This window comes from Leishmania panamensis (assembly GCF_000755165.1).
Source record: "Leishmania panamensis strain MHOM/PA/94/PSC-1 chromosome 3 sequence".
NCBI classification, from domain to species: domain Eukaryota; phylum Euglenozoa; class Kinetoplastea; order Trypanosomatida; family Trypanosomatidae; genus Leishmania; species Leishmania panamensis.
Window position 1 is genome coordinate 26,190 of NC_025876.1, and position 23,603 is coordinate 49,792.

General features: G+C 60.1%; 10 protein-coding genes across 10 annotated transcripts, besides 1 other annotated feature; all 10 read left to right on the plus strand.

Annotated features, from left to right (window-relative positions):
* Nucleotides 1–1,186: 1,186 nt before the first annotated feature.
* LPMP_030090 (cytochrome c oxidase assembly protein, putative) lies at nucleotides 1,187–1,681 on the plus strand (the record flags this gene model as incomplete). Its single annotated transcript, XM_010702649.1, has 1 exon — nucleotides 1,187–1,681. The coding sequence occupies one exon, from the start codon at nucleotides 1,187–1,189 to the stop codon at nucleotides 1,679–1,681; it is 495 nt and encodes a 164-aa protein (XP_010700951.1).
* Nucleotides 1,682–3,005: 1,324 nt separating this feature from the next.
* Nucleotides 3,006–5,702, plus strand: LPMP_030100 (hypothetical protein; the record flags this gene model as incomplete). The annotated part of the gene is made up of 1 exon (XM_010702650.1): nucleotides 3,006–5,702. The coding sequence occupies one exon, from the start codon at nucleotides 3,006–3,008 to the stop codon at nucleotides 5,700–5,702; it is 2,697 nt and encodes an 898-aa protein (XP_010700952.1).
* Nucleotides 5,703–6,540: 838 nt separating this feature from the next.
* On the plus strand, nucleotides 6,541–9,132 carry LPMP_030110 (hypothetical protein; the record flags this gene model as incomplete). The annotated part of the gene is made up of 1 exon (XM_010702651.1): nucleotides 6,541–9,132. One exon carries the CDS (start codon nucleotides 6,541–6,543, stop codon nucleotides 9,130–9,132), a length of 2,592 nt encoding a protein of 863 aa, XP_010700953.1.
* An 856-nt stretch (nucleotides 9,133–9,988) lies between these two features.
* On the plus strand, nucleotides 9,989–10,537 carry LPMP_030120 (acetyltransferase, putative; the record flags this gene model as incomplete). Its single annotated transcript, XM_010702652.1, has 1 exon — nucleotides 9,989–10,537. One exon carries the CDS (start codon nucleotides 9,989–9,991, stop codon nucleotides 10,535–10,537), a length of 549 nt encoding a protein of 182 aa, XP_010700954.1.
* An 857-nt stretch (nucleotides 10,538–11,394) lies between these two features.
* LPMP_030130 (hypothetical protein) lies at nucleotides 11,395–11,814 on the plus strand (the record flags this gene model as incomplete). The annotated part of the gene is made up of 1 exon (XM_010702653.1): nucleotides 11,395–11,814. One exon carries the CDS (start codon nucleotides 11,395–11,397, stop codon nucleotides 11,812–11,814), a length of 420 nt encoding a protein of 139 aa, XP_010700955.1.
* A 1,036-nt stretch (nucleotides 11,815–12,850) lies between these two features.
* On the plus strand, nucleotides 12,851–13,783 carry LPMP_030140 (hypothetical protein; the record flags this gene model as incomplete). Its single annotated transcript, XM_010702654.1, has 1 exon — nucleotides 12,851–13,783. One exon carries the CDS (start codon nucleotides 12,851–12,853, stop codon nucleotides 13,781–13,783), a length of 933 nt encoding a protein of 310 aa, XP_010700956.1.
* Nucleotides 13,784–14,608: 825 nt separating this feature from the next.
* Nucleotides 14,609–16,783, plus strand: LPMP_030150 (ABC transporter, putative; the record flags this gene model as incomplete). The annotated part of the gene is made up of 1 exon (XM_010702655.1): nucleotides 14,609–16,783. One exon carries the CDS (start codon nucleotides 14,609–14,611, stop codon nucleotides 16,781–16,783), a length of 2,175 nt encoding a protein of 724 aa, XP_010700957.1.
* A 956-nt stretch (nucleotides 16,784–17,739) lies between these two features.
* On the plus strand, nucleotides 17,740–18,318 carry LPMP_030160 (hypothetical protein; the record flags this gene model as incomplete). Its single annotated transcript, XM_010702656.1, has 1 exon — nucleotides 17,740–18,318. The coding sequence occupies one exon, from the start codon at nucleotides 17,740–17,742 to the stop codon at nucleotides 18,316–18,318; it is 579 nt and encodes a 192-aa protein (XP_010700958.1).
* Nucleotides 18,319–19,296: 978 nt separating this feature from the next.
* Nucleotides 19,297–20,868, plus strand: LPMP_030170 (hypothetical protein; the record flags this gene model as incomplete). Its single annotated transcript, XM_010702657.1, has 1 exon — nucleotides 19,297–20,868. One exon carries the CDS (start codon nucleotides 19,297–19,299, stop codon nucleotides 20,866–20,868), a length of 1,572 nt encoding a protein of 523 aa, XP_010700959.1.
* Nucleotides 20,869–21,618: 750 nt separating this feature from the next.
* On the plus strand, nucleotides 21,619–22,251 carry LPMP_030180 (U2 splicing auxiliary factor, putative; the record flags this gene model as incomplete). Its single annotated transcript, XM_010702658.1, has 1 exon — nucleotides 21,619–22,251. One exon carries the CDS (start codon nucleotides 21,619–21,621, stop codon nucleotides 22,249–22,251), a length of 633 nt encoding a protein of 210 aa, XP_010700960.1.
* A 131-nt stretch (nucleotides 22,252–22,382) lies between these two features.
* Nucleotides 22,383–22,864: a repeat region.
* Nucleotides 22,865–23,603: the final 739 nt, after the last annotated feature.

The following is a 23,603-nucleotide window of genomic DNA, read 5'->3' on the forward strand; positions in this document are numbered from 1 at the left end:
GAACCTACGGCGGAGCGACGTAGGGGTAGGGAGTGGAAGGAGGAGGGAAGGGTACGGTCGTCGCCGCCGGCGACGTACCGGACCGACGAGTGTTTGTTAGGTCGTCGTGTGTGTGTGTGTGTGTGTGTGTGTGTGTGTGTGTGTGTGTGTATGGCTTCTCTCCTGCTTTGTTCGCCTTTTGTTCCTCCTTCACTTCATGCCCGCCCCATCTGATCGCTCGCCTACTTGCCCCCGTCTTCCTTAGCGACCTCTGCAGAGGGCCTGTTGGGCGGGCCGTGTGATAAAATGGCTTGGCGGTGGGGAGTGGGGAGCGTGTACAGCGCGAGGCGGTCGAATGGGTGTCACCTCCTCGCCTTCTTCGCCTCACTCTTGTAGTGACACCGATGCACTTGTCTGTGTCTCTGCGTGCTGCAGTGCGCATACGTGTGGCACTTTCCCAGCTCTGTAGCGGGAACTCAAAGGCATAGGCATTCAGCATGGTCTGCACCCACGCCCGCACGGAATGCCGTCCCACCCATGAAAGCCGGCAAGCATGCGAAAGGTAGCAAGAAAAGGACAGGCGCAGCGCTAGGCAGAGGACTCGAACTCGCTGTCAGCTGCCCCATGCTCCTTCCTTTCTCTATTACCCAGGAGGATGAGCAAGCGTTTTGTCAAGCAGCACTTCCCCAGCTCCGCTGCTCTATCCCTGGCAACGGAAGCCCTTCCATGCGCAAGGGAAGGTGTGAGTGTACGTTGGAATGTTATTTCTACATTCACCCAGGCACCCCCCCCCTTCAGTGTACCCCACCTGTGGATTACGAAGCGCTCTTCATCCCCTCCCTTTTTCTCCCCCTGCTCCTCCTATCTCCCTGAACGCGCATGTGTGCCAGCCTACGTCGTTGTGCACAGTCCGCAGCTCTGAAACAGAAGAGGGGAATTCGAGATGCTTCGTAGGTGCTGGCTGCGGTACTGCATTGTAAGCACTGCGACCGGGGGTAGTGGAGCTCCACCGCCTCCGCGCAAGGATACTAATGATCCTAGCGCTTCCAAACAGCAAGGAAGAAGTGACGGTAGGCGGCGCTACCGCATCGAGAGTGGATACGACGGAGCTAAGAACTACGACGAGCGCGGCCAGTTCTTCTCCGCCTTTCTCAGTCTCGGTATCATATCGCTGGGGTGTACCTTCTTGTTCGTGCCGCTGTATCGCATGTACTGCGCCCCCACCGGTCGTGGCGCGGATCCGAAGTTCTATACCCCTGATGCGGCCCGCGAACGCGAAGAGCAGAACAAGAACTACCCAGTTCCCAAGAAGCTGCTGAAGGTGCGGTTCCTCAGTGACGTGGGCAACACGATGCCCATCGCCTTTGTGCCTCTGCAGAAGGAGGTGGAGGTGCTCGTCGGCGAGCCGGCGCTGGCTTTCTACTCTGCGTACAACCGCAGCAATCGCACGCTGCTCGGCGTCTCATCCTATACGATTGCGCCCCCGGAGGTGACAAACTACCTCAACAAGATCCAGTGCTTCTGCTTCGAGGAGCAGCGCTTCAAGCCGCACGAGTTGGTGGAGATGCCCGTCTTCTTCTACATTGATCGTGACTTTCTGAATGACCCGATGGTGAATTGGCTGGATGAGGTGATCGTCAACTACACCTTCTTCAACCTCGAGAAGACGAAGGACTACATCTTCCGCTCTAGCCCGCGGTAAACAGTGCGCGCGACGGTGGCAACGGGCCCATCACACGTGCGGCTTTTAGCACCATCATCATGCCTCTTTCCTTCCCATATCGCCCTGCGTCGTTGGTGTCTGCGTGAGCCTCCTCCCTTCCCGTCGGCTGCTGCTGCTGCTGCCACGGTAGCCATTTGTGTCGATGCTGGGAATGAGGAAGAAAGATGGACGAGTGCGATGTGTGTGTTGGGGGGTGGGCGAAGGGGACGATCCGGAGTGGGGTGCCGGTCGTGTCTGCGCGCCATTGTGTCCTCAAGTGTACAGCTCCCTTATGGCTATCACTCGCGTTCCTTGACAAACGCCTTACGTCCTCTGCCTCCTGCCTTGCTCGTATCGCTTTCACGCTTGTTGCCGCGCTCTCTCTCTCTCACTCACTGTGAGTGTGGACGTGTATGAGTTTGTGTTTGCCAACCAGCCCCGTGTGTACGCTAGAATGCGGTGCTCTCCTGCTGTCGCCGCGATTGTTGCTTCTGTAGTCGCTGTCTGCGTGTGTCTCCCTGATTTCGCCGAGCCGTTTCGTTGATTAGTGCCTCCGCCTCTCTTGCCATGATCACCCGCACACACACACACACACACACACACACACACACACACACACAGTGAAGCACACATTACGAGAGAGAGAGTGGCAGAAAGGCCGTCATCCCCCCCCCCCCCCTCTAATCCCCTGCCTCTCTTTGTTTACATTTACCCGCCACCCCCATCCTTACCCTACTCCTCTGGGAGCGCAGCCAGGGACTCAAACAACACGTGCGTGTGTCTCTCTGTGCTCGTCTCGACGTGCGTTTAACCTGCTCCGTGCAGCATGAAAAGCCCCATCCTCTCTTCCCCCGACGAGCAACACCAGCGCTCCTCTCCTCTCCACCACCACCAGCCGGTCCCGTTGTCTTGAAGTATCACCTGCATTTTTGTGTGTTGGGCTGTGGTGAGTCGGTGTGATGGCCCCCTGGAAGAAATGCAAGCAGCGGCCCGATGCCATCATGTCATCTCTCGCGTGTTCTTGCTCACCTACGATACTCTCATCTAGCACTGCTTCTCCCCCCCCCCTCTCCTTCCTTCCTCCTCCTCCTCCTCTGTGTCCGCGCTTGTGCAATCATGACTTTCGTTCTTTGGCTACGCCGAATCTGAAAGGACCAGACTCTACAGTGCGCCACGTTGCTGTCCACCCACACACACGCACACCTCCATCACTTCTCGCCAGTGCCTGAGCAGCACGCGATGTGCGTATACCTTTGCAGGCACATGCGCACACATACCCACGTGCACTTATACGTACGTACATGGCCATAGAACGAAGAAAAACATGACAGCGATTGTGATTGGCCGCAAGGAACTCTTCTCCTTCGCGGACCGCTACAGCTCACGGCACCTCAGCGACTACAGCGGCCTGGCAGACGGCGAGGTGCTCTGCTGCCTCTTTAACCTCGTCTTCCCTGACTTTCGCATTCGCCCAGCACCAGCGCAGACACACTCCAGCACGCAGCGGGCACACGCTAACTGGGAGCAGCTCTTTCGCCGCTTTGCGAAGCTACGCATCCCACTCTCCTTTCTCAATCCCACCGCCCTCCGAGCCGGCAGCGTCGAGTGCGGCTTCAGTACGCTCGTACTCTTCTACTTTTTCCATCACCTCTCGAAGCGGCCGGACTTCTCGGCGGAGTTTGCGCTCGACGTGGCTGAAGAGGTGACCACTTACCTGCAGTCGACTGACTGCATCGCCACTCTGCTACTGGGGAACGCACTTCAATGGGCTGCGGTTCCGGAGCCGCTGGCGCAGACACTACGGGTGCACCCGGCCTTCCACGCAGCTGTGGAGGCGGTGACAGCACAGGAAGAGGAGGCTGTCCGCACCTACCGTTCGATGTTTGTGAGGCGGCGTGCAGGCAGCGCCAGCAGTATCCGCGGCCTCCCTGCATCTCAACGCGCACGCTCACAGACGAAGGAACAACAGCCGGGAATCGGCGACCCAAGCAGCATGAGACCCGGGCCATCTCCATCTTCTGCAGCGTCGTCCTCTATGCCGGGCGTCAAGTACACGGCGGAGTCACTCCAACCACGACCCCCACCCCGCAATAGGTCGCCTCAGTCCTCCCGCTCCTCTACTGCTAGACTATCGAGCAGCAGCGATGTGAACTCGTCTGTCGACTTCAGTGGGCTGCAGCACCAGTGCAGCTCTGAGATGCGCACGCGGGGCGCCGAGGTGCGAGGCGCATCACAACCAGAGGCCCAAAGTCCGCGCAGCTCATCAAGGCGTAGCGCATCGTCGTCACGCTCATCTGGGAATTCCCATTCCTCTACAACGGCGCCTCTATCATACCAGCTCTCTAGCACGGCAGCCGCTGCTGTCGCACAGCCGTCCCGTGCGCTCCACCGCTCTACCTCATCTGTTAGCAACACAAGTGCATTCCATGCGTCGGCGGTGTCTTCCTCACACACACGTGACGCAGCTCTCGAAGCTGCTCTGCAATCGAAGGAAGCGGAGTGTGAGTCTCTCCAGATGCAGGTGGCGCAGCTGCTGACTCTTCTCGCCAGCACGCGCACGACTGACACCGCCTCGGGTTCTGCTGATGGCCGGCGCCATGTGCACAGCCCCACTCCACGCACGTCCGGGGTGAGGGCATCGGCGCAAAGAGGCGACGCAGTGGATGGTGCATCAGCAGCACGCTTGCAGGAACACTACGCTCACCGTATCGAGGAGCTAGAGACACAGCTGCGTGCCTACCGCGAATCCAGCCACAGCCGACGAGCCCTGTCGTCTCCCTCTCCTGCTCCAGCGGCACCCGCAGTCCCACTACCATCGGGAGCCACAGTGGACAAGGTTATGCTGGAGGCTGAGATCGCGGCACTGACGGAGGTCATCGTCGACGACGAGGCAGGGACTACCGCCGTGGATGTGCATGAGAAGGCGAACCTGCTGCACTGCCTCATGCTGGAACACCTGCAAGAGTCCCCGCGCAATCGCCAGCAGATGCAGCAGTGGCTGTGGTCCATCGTCGCAGCACACCACACAATGGAAGGAAGACTCATGGCAGCGGTCGACCTACTGCGCTTGTGGAGCAGCACGCTCCCGGCCGCTGGTACTGGTGCAGCCTCGGCTGCGAACCCTTCCGCCACCAACAGGGAGGCGTCCACGGCGGCACTGCGGAGTCAGTCGGCGGTCGCATCTCCCTTCTCTGCCGCTTCAGCAAGCAGCGACTCTGATACCGCAGACAGCAAAGGCGTTGATCATGAAGAAATGACGGCGCTGCGTAACGCTCACTATGCGGAGCTTGAGACTCTTCATACCCGGGAGCACCAGCTGGCGGCAGCACTGCAGGCAGCGGAGGCGCACAACGTCGCAACAGTGCAGCGGGCGGTGCGGCGGGAGCGATTGTGGAAATCACTATGTGCGTCCGTCTACGCAGCGGAGCAGGCCTCCTACGCGATTACGGAGTGCCGCACAGCTGAGGAAGTTGAAGAGCGACTGCGTCAGCGGGAGGAGCACTATGGTGCCGTGGAGGCGCTCACGCAGCAGCTGGTGGAGGAGGGCCAGCAGGAGACGGCGACAAGCACGCAGCAACACGAAAGAGAGGCGGCAGCAGTATTACCTGGACCGTGCACGTCGCTGCAGGCGCTCGTAACACAACTGCAGGAAGAGCGCGCGGAACTCCTAAGCGACCTGACACGTCTGCATGATGCGTTGGCCGCGCTGCAAGCGGAGAAGGCGCGCACGACGAACGCGAACGTAGCGAAGGCGTCAAAGGCGTCACTGCGCTCCGTTACGTACGCGAGCGCAGCAGCCGCGCCGCTCTTCAGCGATGGCCTCTACCGCAAGTCTCCTGCCGTTGTACGCAGAAGCGCAGGGGGCACAAGCAATGCTCTCGACGAGGGCGATCCGTCGAGGATATCGTTTCCGTCAGGGTCTACCCGCGCACCTCGCGGACTCACCTCGCTCCTGCAGCTCCGGGAAGGAGAAGAACCCTCTGGTGTGACTACGGCTGGCGCTCCTACTGCGTACTCATAGTGGCAAATGAAGGGGGTCACGCAAATACCCACACCCTGGACCCCTTCATCGCTCACCCCTCTCTCTCGCCACTGACCATAATCATTGGATGACGCAGGGGCATCACCCGCGGAATAGATGCTTTGCAGCCTCATCCCCCCCCCCTTTCTCTCTCTCTGTGGGTGTGGGTGTCTGTGCGGGATTGACCAATTCTTTTCCAGCTCGCCTCGACGGGCACCGACCACTCCTGATTTACGCGTTCATTCCGAAGCGGCGGTCTCAGCTGTCTTTGCCTACTTTCCCACGCACCGCACGGCTTTGCGGCGCCCTCCCCTCCCCCCTCTCTGTCGTGCCGCTCAGCCAAGTGGGTAAGCGCCATAGGCGTATGTGTATTCGAACGCTCGACTTCACCGCTGTGTCTTCTCCTCCAACCCCCCCCCCTTCCTCTCTTGCGACGCATTAAGCTCTGTATTTCGTACTTGTCATCTCTCGCCACGCTCCCTGACCGCCATCCCTCGCTAGACTGCTACACACGACACAACCACCAAGACACGAGTCCCGTTGGTAGTGGTGACTTGAATGGACAGCGGCACAGAGGTGTGAGTGCCTCTCTCCCCGCATGCAAGCATGCTGGCACACAATACAGCCGTTTTGCGCAGAGATCAACCGCCTGCACTCGAGTTGGTAGGAAACAGAGCCTCTACAAGTTGACACAGCAGAGGAGGAGAGGAGCATGTCGGTGACGGCGAGCAGCAGCCGGGGTTCTGGTGGGTCGGAGGAAGTCGAGGTCTGCGGCCGCGGCCGCGGCATTCGAGCCATTGACCTTCCCGCCGTTTTTTCTACGCCTCAAGAACGTGAGATGCTCTGCGCCATTACCGCCTTCGACCTTTCTCGTAATGAACTGCAGGAGCTAACAAACCTGCAGCCGCTTCGCTCCCTCACTCGCCTCAACGCGAGCTACAACCGCATCTCCCTTGTCGACGGGCTGCCTCTGCGACTGACGCAGCTGAACCTCGCGCACAACAAACTTGAGCACCTCGACTATGTCAGTCCGCTCGTACACCTGCGAGAGTTGGATGTGAGCTTCAATCGGCTCACGAGTCTCGCCGGCCTGCACCCGCGCCTTCCGCTGGAGGTGCTCCGCGCCGACGACAACCGCATCGACAGCACAAACGGTTTGAAGGAGCTGCGCACCCTGCGCATCGCATCTTTGAGCAATAACTACGTTGAGGACGTGGATGAACTACTGTTTGTGTCCACCACGCCGTCACTGCAGCTGCTGAACTTGGTGGGCAACCCGGTCACCCGCGCACGGCGGTATCGGCAAGCGCTGGCAGCGCTGCAACCGTCTCTTGTGTCGTTGGATGGGGCGCCGTTGACGCGCGCCGACGACTACGAAAACGCCGCGCAGACTTCTCGAATGAGCAACTGCGCCGTCCCCCCGGCTGCAGCCCAAGCGCCTTTGTTGTTGGTGACACCGAAGATGGCGACGACAGGGCCGCAGCCCACACTCGCTGGAGGCTCGCAAGGCACGGCGAGGGAAGCACCCGCGGCCGCCAAGCCACCGAAGACACACCCCACTGCAATGATAACCCTGGGCAGTATCGGCAACGACTCGTCGCTGCGCCGAGGCCGTTGTGACGGTGCCGCGCAGTCCGTCGCTGCGCACGCATCCATCGATGCCTCATCGATTCATCTTGACGACTCCTTCAACACCCGTCCTCGCGAACAGCCGCAGCGCTTGGTGAAGAGAAGTACGGCAAATCCCACAACTGGAACCCTTCGTCCGCCGGCGATAGCGGTATCGCGTGCTGCCCCGTCAAGTTCCCTAAGTGCTGGTGCAGAGCCCCGTCACGATCATTCGGTAGCAGCAGAACCACCACGATATCCTTGTGGATCACCTGTCCGTGCGGAGAAGTGCACTAAGGCGGCGTATGGCACCACCGATGATGAACCACCTGTTGTGGAGGCCTCTTGTCGTAGCTGCCGGGTGCCGGACGCCTCTCTGCGCACTCCAGAGCAGGGCAGTCGGCAAGTCGGGTACGCCTTGCTGCACACCACCCCCGCCACAGGCGGTGCAGCCAATCGCTTCCGCAGCGGTGGGCGACCCCGTCCCCTCCCCTCGCCTTCCTCGCCTCAGCGCAATGTGCCACCGCAGCAAGACTTTGATTCCACCACCGCTCAGCTGCATGACAGCCTCGTAGCGAAGGAACAGCTAGAGAAGGAGTGTCAGACACTGCGGCGGGCGTGCAAGCGTGTTGAGGGACAGCTGACTGAGGCCCGGCGTGTGATCTCGCAGCAACTGGCGGAGCTGTCGCAGCTGCGGCTCGAGCGCGACGCCCTGCGGCAGAGCGAGGGGACCATGCTCGAACGTCTCGAGAAGGAGAAGCGATCAGGTCGCACGCGCGCTTCGCATCACAGCGACGAGGTGGCGACACTACAAGCACAGTACGAGCGCATGAAAACCTTCTACGAAACACAGCTCGCCGACACACGGCGCGAGCTGGCGGCGGAGAGGGCTCGTCTTCTGCGTTGCAGCAACAGTGGCAGCAGCGGCGAGCGGAGAGTGGTGGCCGCCGACAGTGACGAGGCGGCCGAGAGGGGGCCAAGGTCGCGCTTCTCTGACGGAGGGCGGTGTGCAGGCGCAGCAGCGGGTAGCGCAAAGGTCGAACTCACTGCGGTTGCCTCTGCGAACCCCTCAGGCTCTCTGTCGCCAGCATCTCGCCCTACTCCTTCCTCGCCTACTAAGACAGGGGATCAGGAGCCAGGCGCTGCGGCCCCTTTGACGGACCCCGTAGCACAGCAGCTCATTTCGTGGCTGTGCGCGAGTCTCACACGTGACCAACACGCAGTGGAGGGCAACGAAAACTTGAACGCTACTGCTGTTGTTAGCGAGCTGCGCCGATCTCTTCCCTGCGATCCGTCCGCGTCGACGGCGCTGGCAAATCAGGATCATCAGTCGAAGCTGCAGGAGTCAACTGATGTTGCCATGGATGGCGTGGACACGAGAGCCTCGGTCGCGCGGCGCGTTCTTGAGATGTTCATCGCACAACACATCGGTCAGCCGACAGGACCCCCGCAGCAGATAGTTGATAACAACGCACGTGCTCAAAGTCCAGCCCCCGCGGTAGTTCTGGTGGACACACCACCGCGACACAATGTAGACGGTGGTGCTGTGTCGCAAGCGTGTGAGGCTGGCGAGTCAGCTGTGGCGTGCCTACTCCCACCGCGATTCCCGTCGCCTCTTCGAAGCTCCTCAGCGCCGCCTGCAGCTATCATCTCGGTGAAAGGGGATGACGACGATGATGCCGATACCGACACAGAGGTAACGGTGATGATCTCAGCGCCGGCATCTCCCCCGCCCTCTCCATCTTCACGCGAGAAGCGCGTGAACGTCGCGAAGGAGATGCTGAAAGGGATGGAGTCACTCTTCGACAGCGGAGCTGCTTGAAAAGGTGGGATGCGGTAGAGAGTCGGTGCACGGCAGCCGGTTGCCCACGCGGCGTCGATGGGGCGATAGATCGAAGCACGGCAGAAACGAGGACACGCAAAGGAAAGCGGAAGCAGAGAACACCTCTCCCCTTCACCATCGCCATCATTCCTCCTCCCTCCTCCTTGCGGGACCCTTTATAGAAGTGATGCGGGCTGCAACGAGGCCGCGTGTGGGGTGGCGTGTGCGGTGATTAATAAGGAGGATCGATAGAGGGCAATGACAAGGGGAGAGTCGCGCATAACGGCATAGGCCGAGCGAAAGCGAGCGCAGCGGGACCGCTGCTGTATTGCAGCCTTCGAGATGCATCACGCAGTGGTACACGACGACTTTGATTGGCGAGGGTGACGCCCATCCTTGAATGAGAAGAAATGGAAAGAGAGGGCGACATGTGTGTGTGTCCAACAGGTCGTTCATCAGTGGCAAAGGAGTCCACTCGTGTGCACAGTGCAGCCTCTTCCGCCTTGGTGCACACGTCACAGCGACTCAGTGTTGTCGACTCTCCCAAGCGGAGTGTAGCTCCTCCACCCTTTGCGCTGGATCGAGTCTGCCTCGCGAGCATCTCGCTCACACGTGCAGGCGGCCTACTCGGCATGCACACGTGTGTGTGTGTGTGTGGGTGTGTGTCAGCGCCCACAGAACGACTGCAATGGCAACTGTTTTTCACCTTGCCTTCCCCCTCGCTGCCTTCCTCTATGCGCGCTGTTTCATCACTACAACCCCCCCCCTCCCCCAGAACCCTCACATCCCCGCCTACCTCACTCGAGCACGAGCACATAAGAGCGCGCCTCCTTCCTGCTGTAGTCGTCCTCTGGTAATGCCAGTTCCGTACGAGGAGAAGACGTTCCCCCCGTTGAAGGGGCTGCACATCCGGCCTATGAATGACTCACGCCTGTGCGAGCGTATCAAGGTACTGGATGACTACTGCTTCCCGGTGAAGTACACGGAGAGTTACTACAACGACTACGTCCGCCACAGCTTTCACGAGTTTAACCAACTAGCCTTCTACCACGATATTCTAGTCGGCTCCATCACGTGCCGCCTAGAGAAGACCGCCATAGACGGCGAGTACGTCCTCTACATCATGACCATTGGTGTTTTGGAGGCGTACCGCCACATGTGCATCGGCTCTCTGCTGCTACAGACGGTTCTGTCGGCCGTGCACAACGACACCCGCAACCGCATCGTGGCGGTCACGCTGCACGTCCAGGTCGGATCACCTGCGCTGGAGTTCTACCGACACTTCAACTTTGAGGAAGTGCAGCTGGTAGAGAACTACTACTCTGATCTCGACGAGTGCAACGCCATTCTGCTGCGCCGTGTCGTGCCGCAGCCGCACTTTGAATACCACAAGAAGTCCAAGTAAGCGGCGGTCCCGCTTTGCATCTCTGCGCGGGGAGTCACCAGTGGCACCGGATGCGTGCATGCGCATGTGTGATGCAGTGATGAAGGATAGCAAGGAGTGGGGCTGCCGCGTGTGGCCATATACATGTCTGAGCGTCTGCGATGGCCCTCGACGCCAATGCATTCTGCAGCCCCATTAAAGAGCCATCATTACAAGACAATGACGATGTCGTCCTCTCCCTTTCAACTCGCGCTTCGAGAAGATGGCGCACTGCTGCGATCACCTGAGGCGATGCGCCATGGCGAGCGCAGAGACGCACGCACTTGCGCTGGTGCTCCGCTGGCTCCTTCAAGTACGCCAACGGCGCGATCCTTTAGGCGGGGGGCGGTGTAAGCAACTGTAAGCAAGAAATCGATGACGCGACTGTGCACCGCGGACCGTAGTGATTCGCTCGCTCTCCTTCACGTCCTCTGTTGTTTTTCGTAGAAGGACAGGGCCAGGGTGGAAATCGAAGTAGCCGGTGGGTACAGAAGTGGGCCTCGCTGCCGCCTCTCGTGCTTTGGTACGCTCTTGCGAGGACAGCCCACGCACTGTCCTGCCTCATCCTCGTCCCACCTCCCCCTCCCTCCCTCCTTCCCTCTTCCTCTGCGGCACCACCTCTGCCCCCCTCCCTGTGCTCGTTTTTCCTAACATCGTTTTCAAACTGGCGCGGCGTGTTCGCTCCGCCGCACACCCCTCACGCGTCTTCGGAGTTATTGTGCCCCCTTTGGCCTTAGATTAGCGGGTCAGCTCAGCCACGGTATCCCTTACGTATTCGACAGCTCCCGCTCCCCTGCGTTGCCATCAACCCATCAGCCTCAGAACACCTATCCAAGCAAATGCGGTACTACGCTTCCGGAGAGAGTCGTGAGTCGTACATCACGGGCATCCGCCCTGGTGGCCGATACGGTACTGTGCACGATGTGGAGAAGCGCCGCGACAACCTGCCAGAGAACGTCTTTCACTACATCAAGGAAGGCGTGCAGCGCGAGGAGTGCCTGCGCCGTAACGAAGAGGAGGCGCGCGCCCGCATTCGCTTAGAGATGTTTTCTAAGAAGCCCGGCCAGCATCGCGGCAATGTAGCCACGATCGCAGCTGAGAGCGGCGGTGACGCTGAGCAGTCCGCAGCCATGTCGCAGCTCGAGCGTGAGACGCAGACCCGCGAGCGCCGTGCCGCCTTGCAGGAACTCTACCAGCGCGATCGAAGGGAATGGGAGGTGCGCCTTGGAGCACGCGGACTCGCCACTCAGCGTACTTAATGGAGGTGGTAACATCCGGCGTGACTCCATCGACTCTCCGTTCATGTGTGTATGTGCGTCCTATCAGCTGGCTGTCACCTATTCTGTCATGCATAATGGTGCGCACCTGCTGCTGCGTACCCACCCACCCAATCACTCTCTCCATGTCCCTCTGCCTTTCTCGCGCGCTGTGTGACGGACATTCATGCCTGTGCGTGTCGCCAACCGAGGCGGGGAATTTGAGAGTGAGGAGAGGCTGCAGCGGCGAAGCAGAGTAGGCAGTGATGTGGCGTCCCCTCCCCATCTCCTGCTATCATCGCCCTCTCCCTATGCTGCTTTTCTTCTTTGTTTCTTGCGCGAAGGGGGAGAGCCAAGTAGGACCCACTCTACTGTCCTCGCACCCTCCTCTCCCCCCTCCTCACCCCTTCCGCTGCCCGCCATGTAGATTAGCTCCTTGCGAGGCGGGAGTTGGAGGAGGAAGGGGACGGCGTGGCTCACGTGCGCGTGGTGCAGAACGTCCCCGAAGCCGACGAGCAGACACGAAAGAGAAGACGAGCGGCGGCGCATGCATAGAGGCGGTTTCGCTTCTCCCTTCGGCCATATCAACTTCTTGAAGTGCCGCCCCTCTCACGGCGCGAATGCGTGGGTGTGCGCAATCTTGAGGTACATGGGAAAGGCGCGTACAGTGGAGGAGACTGAGCAGAGGAAGAAACAAAGCATGGGAGAAGGTCTGTGTATCCCGTCGCCTTCTTCGGGACTCTTCCTCTCTGTTCCTCGCTACTTGACTCCCCTGGCATCGTATACGACGCCTCCGTCGTCGTCGCCCCCTCCCCGGGCGTGCGGTCAAAGCAGCAGATGCGCCTCCCCTCCCCCTCTTCCAACTCCTCCGCTGTATCTCTTGTCCTTTTCACGCGCCTCGGCTCTCTGGCTCTGCCTCGTGGGCCTGCGACCACCACCACAGCGGCAAAAGCGCGAACACACGCGTACGCACGTGAATTTGGGAGGTTGCCTCACTCCTGACATCGGGCACGCTTCACACTGCTCTAGTCGCTCGCCAATGGCCGCACCAGCGTCGCACTACACCTTTGCCAATCTCAAGACCCTGGGGCTTTGTGTCCCGCAGGTCGCCCTCTCTCGTCAGCCTCGACTCCGCCCGCATGTTGGTAATTTGAATGGCCTCGTGTACCCGCTGCCGTATTACGCCATGTGGCGTGGCAACCACAACAAGTACACGTACAACCAGGCAACACCAGCGCGCTGGGGTGAGGGGAACACGAATACCATGTACCACCAGCACTACGCCCACGCCAAGTGCCCCACCGACTACGGCCGTGGCGGTCGAGAGTTTCAGTTCCTCTCCGTGAAGCGCGGCAAGCTCAAGCGGAAGCCGCTGCCGACGGTGCAGTACGTCAACTCGAACTCGAAGCCACAATGGGTCTTTAAGTCGTGGCACAACCCGCTCTCGGCGCCGAGCATGTGGGAAAGGGAGGTCCAGTACCCGGAGCACACGCCGGAGCACACGGGTGCCAAGCGGCCGCTCGCCGTGGTGGCGCCCAAGACCAACCACAAGCACCTCTTCCTCATGCATATGGAGAAGGTATCCGTGACCGTGTCACCGCTCCTCTTCGGCTACGGACATACCCTGCAGAAGGCAGCCCTCGACTTCTACCGCCGCGGTCTCAGTGCCCGCTCGCCGTTCCCGAAGGACAAGATGTTCCTCTACTACTCCATCGACCACATAACCCCCAAGATCGAGGTGACGTGGCTGGATGGCAGTGTCTACGTGCCGCCGCTGATCGAGGGCGTCACTGCGCAGGACTTAATTCAGATGGTGATGGAGCAGGCATGGCTGGCGGCAGACCAGATGAGCGCTGCGGGCCGTGTGCTAAACCCAATCGCGATTGACGACTACAAGTGGGACCAGCTGATCGCCTTTAAGCAGAAGCGGGCGAAGGTCGCCGAGGCGGCAAAGGGCGGCGCGAAGAAGTGACAGGCGTGTGTGCATGAGGTCCCCGAGTTGCCACAGGGACCGCAGCAATGGAGAAGCGGAAAGAAGGGCAAATGGCGCTGCGGTGGAGTTGTCTCTGTGTCTCTCTCCTCTTGTGTCCTTGTGCGCGTGTAGGGAGTGCATGAGAGGGGGGAGGAGTCGGTGATGTTGTTTGGTGCGTTTCCTGTGGCTTGCCTTGTTCCTTGGATGAAGCGACGATAACACGGGCTGAGAGGGGGGATTGTAGAGGAGCGCGAGAGGAGGAAGAAGTGGACAACCGTCGTGAGCGATGTGCTCACAAGGCCTCCTTTCTCTTGGTCTCTTCGTTTTTTCACCACCACCACCACCCCCCACACACCTCCCTCCTTGTCACTGTCTCCGACTTCTCTCTCTCCCAGACGCATGAAGTCCCCCCCCCCCCAATCCGCTGGGTCAACTCCTTTATCGAGAGATGCCGCGCTTACCTGAGTCATGCGGCTCGGAGAGTGCAACCGCAGCTAACGGTCGTCTCTCTCTCTCCACCGCCTTCTTCTTTAGTAACCACACAAGCGCGTACGTCTGCGCGTGGCATGGGGGCAGACTGTGATGCGACCCTGAGCACACTCATGTCCCTGCATGCATTTCCACATGCCTAGCTTCGCTTACCTACCCGCCCCCCTTCCTCTCTTTCCCTTCCCGCGGACAACCCTCTTCGACCTCGTGATGCCACCAACCACCCCGCCATCAGAGCTCAGCCTGCAAGCGGAACACGTATGGCTTCAGCCCTCCCCTCTCTTCCCCCCTTTTGTACACATACACCGACAAGGCTGAACTGCAACAGCGGCAGCGATGGACTTGGCGCAGCTGCAGAGAATCCTCAGCTCGCACGATGAGCGTGTGGTAAACATCTTTGTGAGCCACATCCCCGAGCTGGGACTCCGCAACATCGATGACTGTGTCCTCGAGTACATGCTCAATATGCTGGAGGGGCAGACCTCATCGGAGTCATACCTGCCGGAGGAAATCATTGTGGAGACCATGAAGCTGTACTTCCGTGAGTTCAACGTTTTCAGCGGCGCCGAAGAGAAGCTAAACAAGAGCACGACGGCCATCTGTGAGCAGATGGTGAATGAGGGCATCACGAAGAAGCCGAGCGAGGAGTCGAGCCGGCTCGCCAGTGCCGTCAACATCAGTCGCCAGTACGAGGAGAGCTTGAAGCGGGCAACGATGATCAAGAGCGTTGGCAAGGTCACAGCAGCGAACACGAACGAGGACTGGACGTGGGAGATGAAACGCAGCGCCGCCAAGGACATGCGCAAGAAGCGCAAGGATGACGAGAAGAAGGCGATGCTCGCCGAGGAGTACGACGAGTTCCTGCGCAAGCGCGGCATTTCCAGCACGACGGCCGTGACAAAACTTCACCACAAGGGCGAAGGCACCAACTACAGCACAGATATCCGCTGCGAGGCCATTCATATCCAACTCGGCAAGCAGGTGCTGCTGGATGAGACGGACCTTGTGCTCCTGACAGGGCACAAGTACGGCCTCATCGGCCGCAACGGCGCGGGTAAGACGACACTGCTGCGGGCCCTGGCAGAGCGAGAGTTGGAAGGTGTGAGTCCGTTCATGCAGATTCTGCACGTAGAGCAGGAGATCGTGGCGGGGATGGAGACGCCGCTCGAGGTGCTGCTGGCCACCGATGTCGAGCGGTTGCAGCTGCTGCGTGAGGAGCAGGAGCTGCTGAAGCAGAACGATACGGAGGCCAACGCGCGGCTGAACGACGTGTACGCTCGGCTGGACGCAATCGACGCCCACAGTGCCGAGGCGCGCGCGGCCACCATCCTGCATGGCCTGAGCTTCACGCAGGATATGATGACCTCTCCAACCAAGCAGCTGTCCGGTGGTTGGCGCATGCGTGTGGCGCTCGCGCGCGCGCTCTTCGTCGAGCCCGACGTGCTGCTGCTGGATGAGCCGACGAACCACCTCGATCTGTTCGCTGTGCTCTGGCTGGAGCAGTTCCTCAAGGACTGGCAAAAAACGTTGATTGTCGTCTCCCACTCCCGCACCTTCCTCAACAACGTCTGCTCCGAAACAATCCACCTCGTTGGTCACCACCTGCACTACTATACAGGCAACTATGATCAGTTCGAGATCACGCGCGTGGAGCAGGAGCGGCAGCAGAAGAAGCAGCACGCCGCCCAAGAGAAGCATCGGGCGCACATTCAGGCCTTCATCGATAAGTTCCGCTACAACGCGAACCGGGCCAAGATGGCGCAGTCACGCATCAAGGCGCTCGAACGGATGGAGATGGTGGCCGACGTTGTCAGAGATCCGCAGTTCGCCTTCACTTTTCCCGATCCCGAGCCGGTGTCCGGCAGCTTCATCGAGCTGGTGGACTGCGAGTTCGGTTACAAGCCCGGGGTCAGCCTTTTCAAGGACGTGAACATGGGCATCGACGAGAACTCGCGCATTGTCCTCGTTGGCGCGAACGGCGTCGGTAAGTCGACCCTTATGAATGTATGCACCGGCAGCCTCCAGCCGCGCAGTGGTACGGTGGTGCGGAACAAGAAGATCCGCATTGCTCACTTTGCCCAGCACAACATGGAAAGCCTCACCCCGCAGTTGTCCTCTCTCGAGTTCCTGCGCACCAAGTTCCCGCACATGGAGGACCAACAGCTGCGTGCGCACCTCGGCAGCATGGGCCTGTCCGGCGAGCGCGCGCTGCAGCCGGTCTATACTCTCTCCGGGGGTCAGAAGTCGCGTCTCGTGCTTGCCTGGATCACGTTTCAGAAGCCGCACCTGCTGCTACTGGATGAGCCGACGAATCACCTCGATATCGACACGGTGAACGCTCTCATCGAGGCACTTCTGACGTACAACGGCGGGCTGCTTGTCATCTCGCACGACGAGTACTTCATTACGTCCCTGTGCGATAACATCTTTGTGTGCGAGAACAATACCGTGAGGAAGTTTGATGGCGACTTCGCCGAGTACCGCAAGCACGTCATGAAGATAATGAAGTAAAGGCGGCCAACAGCCGGTGTGTGGGGAGGGTGACGCTTGGGACTTCAAGCAGGCAGTATCTCCTCTCTACAAGGGTGGTCAAGCTGACTGGCTGGTGAGTGAATGATGGTCCCTTACGTAACTGCACAAAGCCCCACGCGCGCATCGCATCTCGATCGGCTCACTGTGATGGGCAGACCGCCCGCCAGTCCACTGGAGGGGCGCATGTCGACGCATGACATGTGTGGGTGTGTGCGCCGCACCAGCGGGATTTGACGGCGGATTTCACCGCTGTAACCTCAAGCGAAGGAAGAATAATGTTTTGAGTGGGAGAAGACAGGAAAAGGGGACGTCGCCACTGGTGAACGCACGCGCAGAGGTGTGCAAGGCGAAGAGAGGGAAACGGTGGAGGGAAAATACCTCTGCTGTCTCCGCTGCTTGTATGGGCTGGCCAGGGTGTGAAAAGTGGGCGTGGATGGAAGAAACGCGCCTCCTGCCGCCATAGAGGTACGCCCCTAGCTGGCCCCACACACGCAATGTCTGCGCGACGCCGTGCTCGCTCGCTCGCTCTCTCTCTCTTGCACAGGTCTCGCATCGGGTGCTAGATTACCCTCGAGGGGGGCTACTTGGGGCGCATAATGATGCGTTCTGAGGTTGGCAGACTCACGTGTGCGCTATAGCGGTACTCGCTCTACCGCCGTCCTCCCTTACTACTGCCCCCAACACGACTGCTGCCACTCTTTGCATTCGACATCGCCTCTGCGATTGAACGATGGGGAAGTGGATGGCGGCATCCCCTCATCCCTCCCTGACACGCACACACACACACACAACACACTGAGCCATTCACTCTCTCACTCCGTACTTCACAGTCGCCTACGCATGCACAACGCACCTCGAGATAGACGCACGCTGTCGTTCAGTGACAACGACACACCCTCAAGCAGCTCAACAAGTACCCATCACACACACCTGCCATGTCGTCGCTGTATTCGTCGTCCACAAGTGCTGTCACGGACAAGTCGCGAGACGGCACTTTTCTGGAGAGCGACTTGAAACTACTAATGGCCGCACTGCGGGACAACAACAGCGATAACTGGGAGGGCAAGCCGCAGCAGGAGACGTTCTGTGTGTACCAGATGGCTCCGCCTGTCGCTACGACTCTGCCCTCTTCCTCCGGTGCGGAGGTGGCCGACGCGGCACGAGGGTCATCGCTGCACAGTGCTGATAAAAGCGATGACAGCAGCAACTCTCTCAACGCTCTTATGCGCGACTATGTGCATGCAGTCCGCGGCCTCCGGGCCTTTGACTCACGAATGGCAGCCAACAGCATCAGCGAGAACGTCACCGCAGAGCCAGGCGACGCGGCGGATGGAATGGTGGACGCGAAGAAGGTGGCAACGACGCCCTGCAAGGCAACAGTTGGTGACGGCAACTCTTCTGCAGCTGACGCCAAACTCTCTGAGGCGGCGGCACCGGTCGACATGGTGGAACTGCTGGCAGCGCTGGATTGCCTGCCACCGATTACAATGGCTAGAAAAGGACAGCAGAGCTGAAAGATTTCCTTACAGCGCATGTCCCTCCCACCTCTCTCTCTATTACGCCTCTCGTGGCTATCAGAGTCTCTGAAACGCTTCGTCGCACCTCCTCTGCTCCACTACTGCAGCTCATGGTGTACCAGACCCCGCCTTCTCCCGCGTGTGGCAGAGGTGGTGTGTCTGACATCCTTCCTGTGTGCTGAGCCTTTTGCTTGTCTGTGCTGCGTCCCCTCAAGCGGCAGCAGCAACTCAAAGCCACCGCTCTTACACTCACGCACAAACCTTCACTCTCCCGAAAATTTGCCACCCCCCCCCCGCGTAGAAGATATCGATGTATTCCCTCCTTCTCACCCCGCCACCAAGCGTGAAGTGCTCTCTCTCTCTCTCCCATGCCTCACTTCCTCCTCTACCAGGTACTGCGGCCGATCTAGTTGCTGAGATGAGAGTGCGTGTCATGCTACTATCTTCTGCCATCGTTCATGTCGGTTGTGCACGCCTTGTTAATCCATTCATCGTCTTTCTCCCCCCGCAAGGCTGGACACACGAGCTTGCAGTTGCCTAAGCACCTTCCTCACGTCCTTCGGACTCATATACTCTATGCAGAAGCGCGTGCAGGCGAATGTGCCTGCGCTTCATGGGTCTTCGCTTTCCATGTAGTTGCCTCCTGCTGTGTTGCCAACGTCGCCGACAATGCCGCCGTCATCTCCTGCACGACAACGCCAGCCAACGCCATTGACCCTCTTTGCGTCCACTACTCCAAGCCAGAAGGCAGCTGTACTCTCCAACTCGGTGACCTCACTTTCACCGACAGCCAACGGCGGCCGCTGTAACGCACGAGGCCCCACACCGTCGCCTACCGTCACCACAAGCAGCAGCAACAGCAAGGAAGCGTTCTTCCTAGACAAACGTGTTGATGCACCCGCGGACCTGGTGCAGCAGCACAACACAACGAAGGCGCCCAGCTACCACTGCAGCGACGATGAAGAAGAAGCTGACATGCTGCTCGGCGAGCTTCTCTTCGGCACCGATGCAAGACGGGGTGCAGATTCCTCCTTTCCGCTCTGCCCTCCTCCTGTGTCGCCACCTGCCTCACTTGACAGCATCGCAACTGTGTTTGGTGCCGCTGCTACGGCAGGTGGTGCCGATCCGCCACGCCTGCGTCGCAGTCGCCCCCCGCTACACCTCACGCAGACCACCTTGGATCTCGGTCAGGCGGAGCCGACGATTGCCACGCGTTGTCCGCTCTGTCACATGCTTTACGCTGCCGAGAATGACGAGGACGCCGCGCTGCACAGACGCTTCTGCCGAGGAGAAGAGCGACTTCGTCGTCGTGAACGGGGTCCACTCGATGCGTCGTCGGCCTTCGCGACTGCCTTCCGCTCACGACGCGCTCGGACGGAAGCCGCCGCGAAGCCTTTAGCGCCCCGTACGCACACGGCAGCGCTGGCAGTGGGCATGCTGGAGGCTCTGAGTGGTGCACAGACGGGGCATTCACTCAGCCCTTTGCTATCGAACACTACAAGGACGTCACAACGAGGTGGCCAACGTCGCCGAGAGGGTTGGGCTCGCGGAGTTGGCAAGGCAATCCATGCGACGACCAACGCGCCGACTGACTTGGTAGATACCACAGTTTGTTCGTGCAGAAGTGTCTTCTGCCCACTGCTGTCGTCCTCCTCGCCCCATCGCTCCTCACCACTGGAGGTGTTTCATCTCGTTTTCAACGCGTGTCGCTTGACGGACAGGAAAGGAACCGGCATGGCTCTCAGGCTGCTCGAGCTGCTGGACTTCACGCCGGTTGTAGTGCGTGCCGCCGCCGCGTGTACAAATTCCACGCCGACTGCGCTGTCGTCTCTCTCCTGTAAAAACACCCCTGTCGTGCCGACAGTAAAGGACAGCGCTACGCCGACTGTTCACATGGTGTGTGTGGTGGATGCCGTGCTACGGCAGCTGCTATGCGCCGTGGTCGGAGAGCCTCGGAGGCGCGAGCAAGATCCAGAGCTCTGTGTAGAGCGGCGCGCTGATGGGACAACGGTGTGCAGCACACGCCGGCACTTCACGCACGGCGACGTGGCGGGACTGTGGTTGTGCTCCCCTGCCGAGCTCAGCACCGCGCAGGAAACGTGGGCGAAGAGAACAGCGGCGCCGTTCACATCGACCCGTCAGACGCTGGCGAACTTTTTCGGCACTCACGCGTTCAGTGGTGCGCCGTCCTCGACACAGACACACGCAGCCCATACCATCGATAAGGCCCAAGAGCGGTGTCAAGAGGCCGCTGGTGTCGCACTCCACACCCTTGCCCAACGCCTTGTGTACGGCAGCAGTCTGTGCCCTGCGCAGCACCTCTCCTATGCACAGGCAGCTGTCGCAGCAGCGGTTGCCTATGTGGGGGCCGACTTCATTGAGGAGAGCCTGGCAGCCGTTTCCTCTTGCTACCCCGCTGGGGCCATACTAGCACCCCGCGAAGACGTGGCAGAACCGCAGCCACTTTACACGCACGACGACAACAGCGATAGCGGCAGCGACAGTGACAATGCCAACGAAGGTGACACTGTGGTGAGTCGTGAGTGACGAGTCCGCCATAGCGGCGTCGTTAGGAGGACTGATGCGCGGCCGGTGCCAAAGTGGAGGCGGCCGCGCTCACTGCGGAAGGTGATGAGCACAAACGAATAGAAAGACGGCGGGGCGGCCCCTACGGTGCAAACGGCTCTTTGCTGCAGCACCCTCTTACCTGGCGCCCTGCCCAATGAATAAAAGAGCGCAAGAAGAAGCGAGCGGTAGGAGGAGAGTGCACGTCCTCCCCACAACCCGCCGCCTGCCCCCTTCCTCCCCGAAGTCGCTCGCGCTGGTGCGCGCAAGAGAGGGGGAGTGTATCGGCATGTACGTACGATGACACTCATGCACGCTGGCGGTCTGTCCATGTGGGTGGGGTCTGTGTCTGGGCTCTCTGCCTCTGTGGCGATTTCTGAAACATTTCTTCTCTCTTCGCCATCACTCGAGTCGTCTCGCCATCCATCTCCCGCCCCTCTCTCTTCCCCCCTCTCGTCTGAGCGATGAACACCTGCGCATACGCACGCCCACCGGTATTGCAGGAATGAAGCGAAGTGACTGGTGCCATACACAACAGCCGCGTACCATTACTGCTGTCGACTTGACTCCCTCTGTTTTCCTCGCCTCCTCTCACCACACCCTGGGTCTTCTCAGCGCTGCGTCTGCCTTCTCCTCAGGTGTACGCTGCTGGCCGACGTCACCAGTGCGCCTCCATAGACTGTACCACACTCGATCTCCAATACACACACCCACGCCCTTCTGAGCAGCGCCATGACAACTCACGTTGACCGCTGTGTCTTCTTCTCAAGGATGGGTGCATGCCGGCACGGCGATCAGTGCACGAAGCTGCACTACCGCCCCGACACGTCGCCGACAGTGTTGTTCCCCATGATGTACCCGAACCCTCACGCGATTGAGCACATTAAGGACCGTGAGTGGAACTTTGAGCTCGACAAGAAGTACCTGAAGAAGCACTTTGAGCACTTCTACAAGGAAGTGTGGCGCACCTTCATGGAGTTTGGCCGTATCGCCGAACTGCGCGTCGTGAGCAACCTCGGCGATCACCTCCTCGGCAACGTGTACATCCGCTTCGAGGACCCGCAGGTCGCCTCACGTATTGTGAATGAGTTGCGCGGCAAAAAGCTGAACGCAGTTATTGTCCTGCCCGAGTTGTCGCCGGTCACCAACTTTGCCGAGGCGTGCTGCAAGGAGGATCTCGAGAGCCGTTGTCAGCGTGGCGAGCAGTGCAATTACCTCCACATCATGAAGGTGTCGCGCCGCCTCCTCGAGAAGCTCGAGAAGGAGCAGTCAAAGCACTGGAAGAAAAGAGAGAAGCGCCACGAGCACAGCAGTAGCGACCGGAAGCGTAGCCGCTCGCGGTCCCCTGCTGACAAGCGCTGGTGAAGCCGAGTTACGCGAGACACTCGGTTGGTAGCTGCTTTGGGTGAAGGATGCGCAGCGCCACCTATGCGCGCCTTCTCACTGAGTTCTTTGCTTCTTGCCGACAGGCATTGGTGTTCTTGGCAATGGGTGGCACGCACCGCAGTGCGTGGCATCCCAGGGCGGTCCAGCACCGCACCCCGCTCTCTGTGTGGGGAGGCCAGGCAGCCCCTCCTCCCTCCCCCTGCCCTCTCTCCCTGTCAGTGCCGACGACGCCGCGAGGCCAAAGCGCTGTATCGCTGCTGATGTCGGCGGCCCGGCTCTGGGTGGCGCTGCAGCGGAGCGGCCTGCGGCTGCAGACATGCTTGCGCCACCCGTGTGATGGGCGACGTGTCCGCGTGGCTGGAGCGCATCCCATCCGGCCCGCGCTGCCCGCTGACGTGAGGCGGGGGGCGGGAAGAGTGTGAGGAAGGCGGGGGAGGGGCGGTGCACCGATGGCTGAGAGTCAGAGCACTGCTGTAAGGCGCGGGTGCATCGCTGCTTCACGTCACTGGGTGGGGGAGCTGGGGCAGGCCGAGGGGCGCGTGGGGAGCTCTGAGCTCGTGTGTTGTGCGGCCGATAAATGGTCGCTTTGAAGGGAGGAAGGGGACTCTGCTCTCCATGCAGCGCGAGCGTGTGTTACATCCCTCTAGCCGGTCCGTGTGTAGGCAGTGAGCTCCGCCACCTCCGCCTCTGCTGTCAGTCTCTCTTTTTCTCGCTCGACAGCGACTTAACTAATCTGAGCGATGTGTTGGTGGTGTCAGATGCGATGGCAGTTGCGGAGGAGGTGAAGGCATGCAGGTGCCTCATTATCCCCCTCCCTCTAACGCTCTTTCCCGTCTAGTGATGTGTATGTACGCATGTCTGCACCGGTTGTCGGCTTGATTGGATTTTCCGCCAGGCGTGCTAGCGACCCTCTCCCCTCCTCCCTCTGGTCGTGTTCCCCTGCCCTCCCCCCCTCCTCCTCCTTCCCCTCGCTGATTTGTACGAGGAGAGTGGGGAGAGGGGGAAGGCAGGGGAAGGAACCCCACGCAGGCTCCTGCGCACGAAGAGGGAAACCTCGCCAAAAAACGAATGGCTGATTCACACAGACAACAGTCCAGTGAGCGTCTTGTCGGAGTTTGGGAAGGGGTGAGTAGGTCCAAGACAGAGGAGACGAGAGGGGGTAGGACGACTGCCTTACGGTTCAGCTGTCGCGCCGCAGCGCCTGCTCTTGTCGCTGACTCTTCACAGAGCCCCTTGTTGGAAATACAGCGGGCGGAAAAAAGTCGCAGCCCGATGATGACATCACGCCAGCCGTGCGTTGGCTCACTTTGCGGCGTGCCGAACGAAATTGG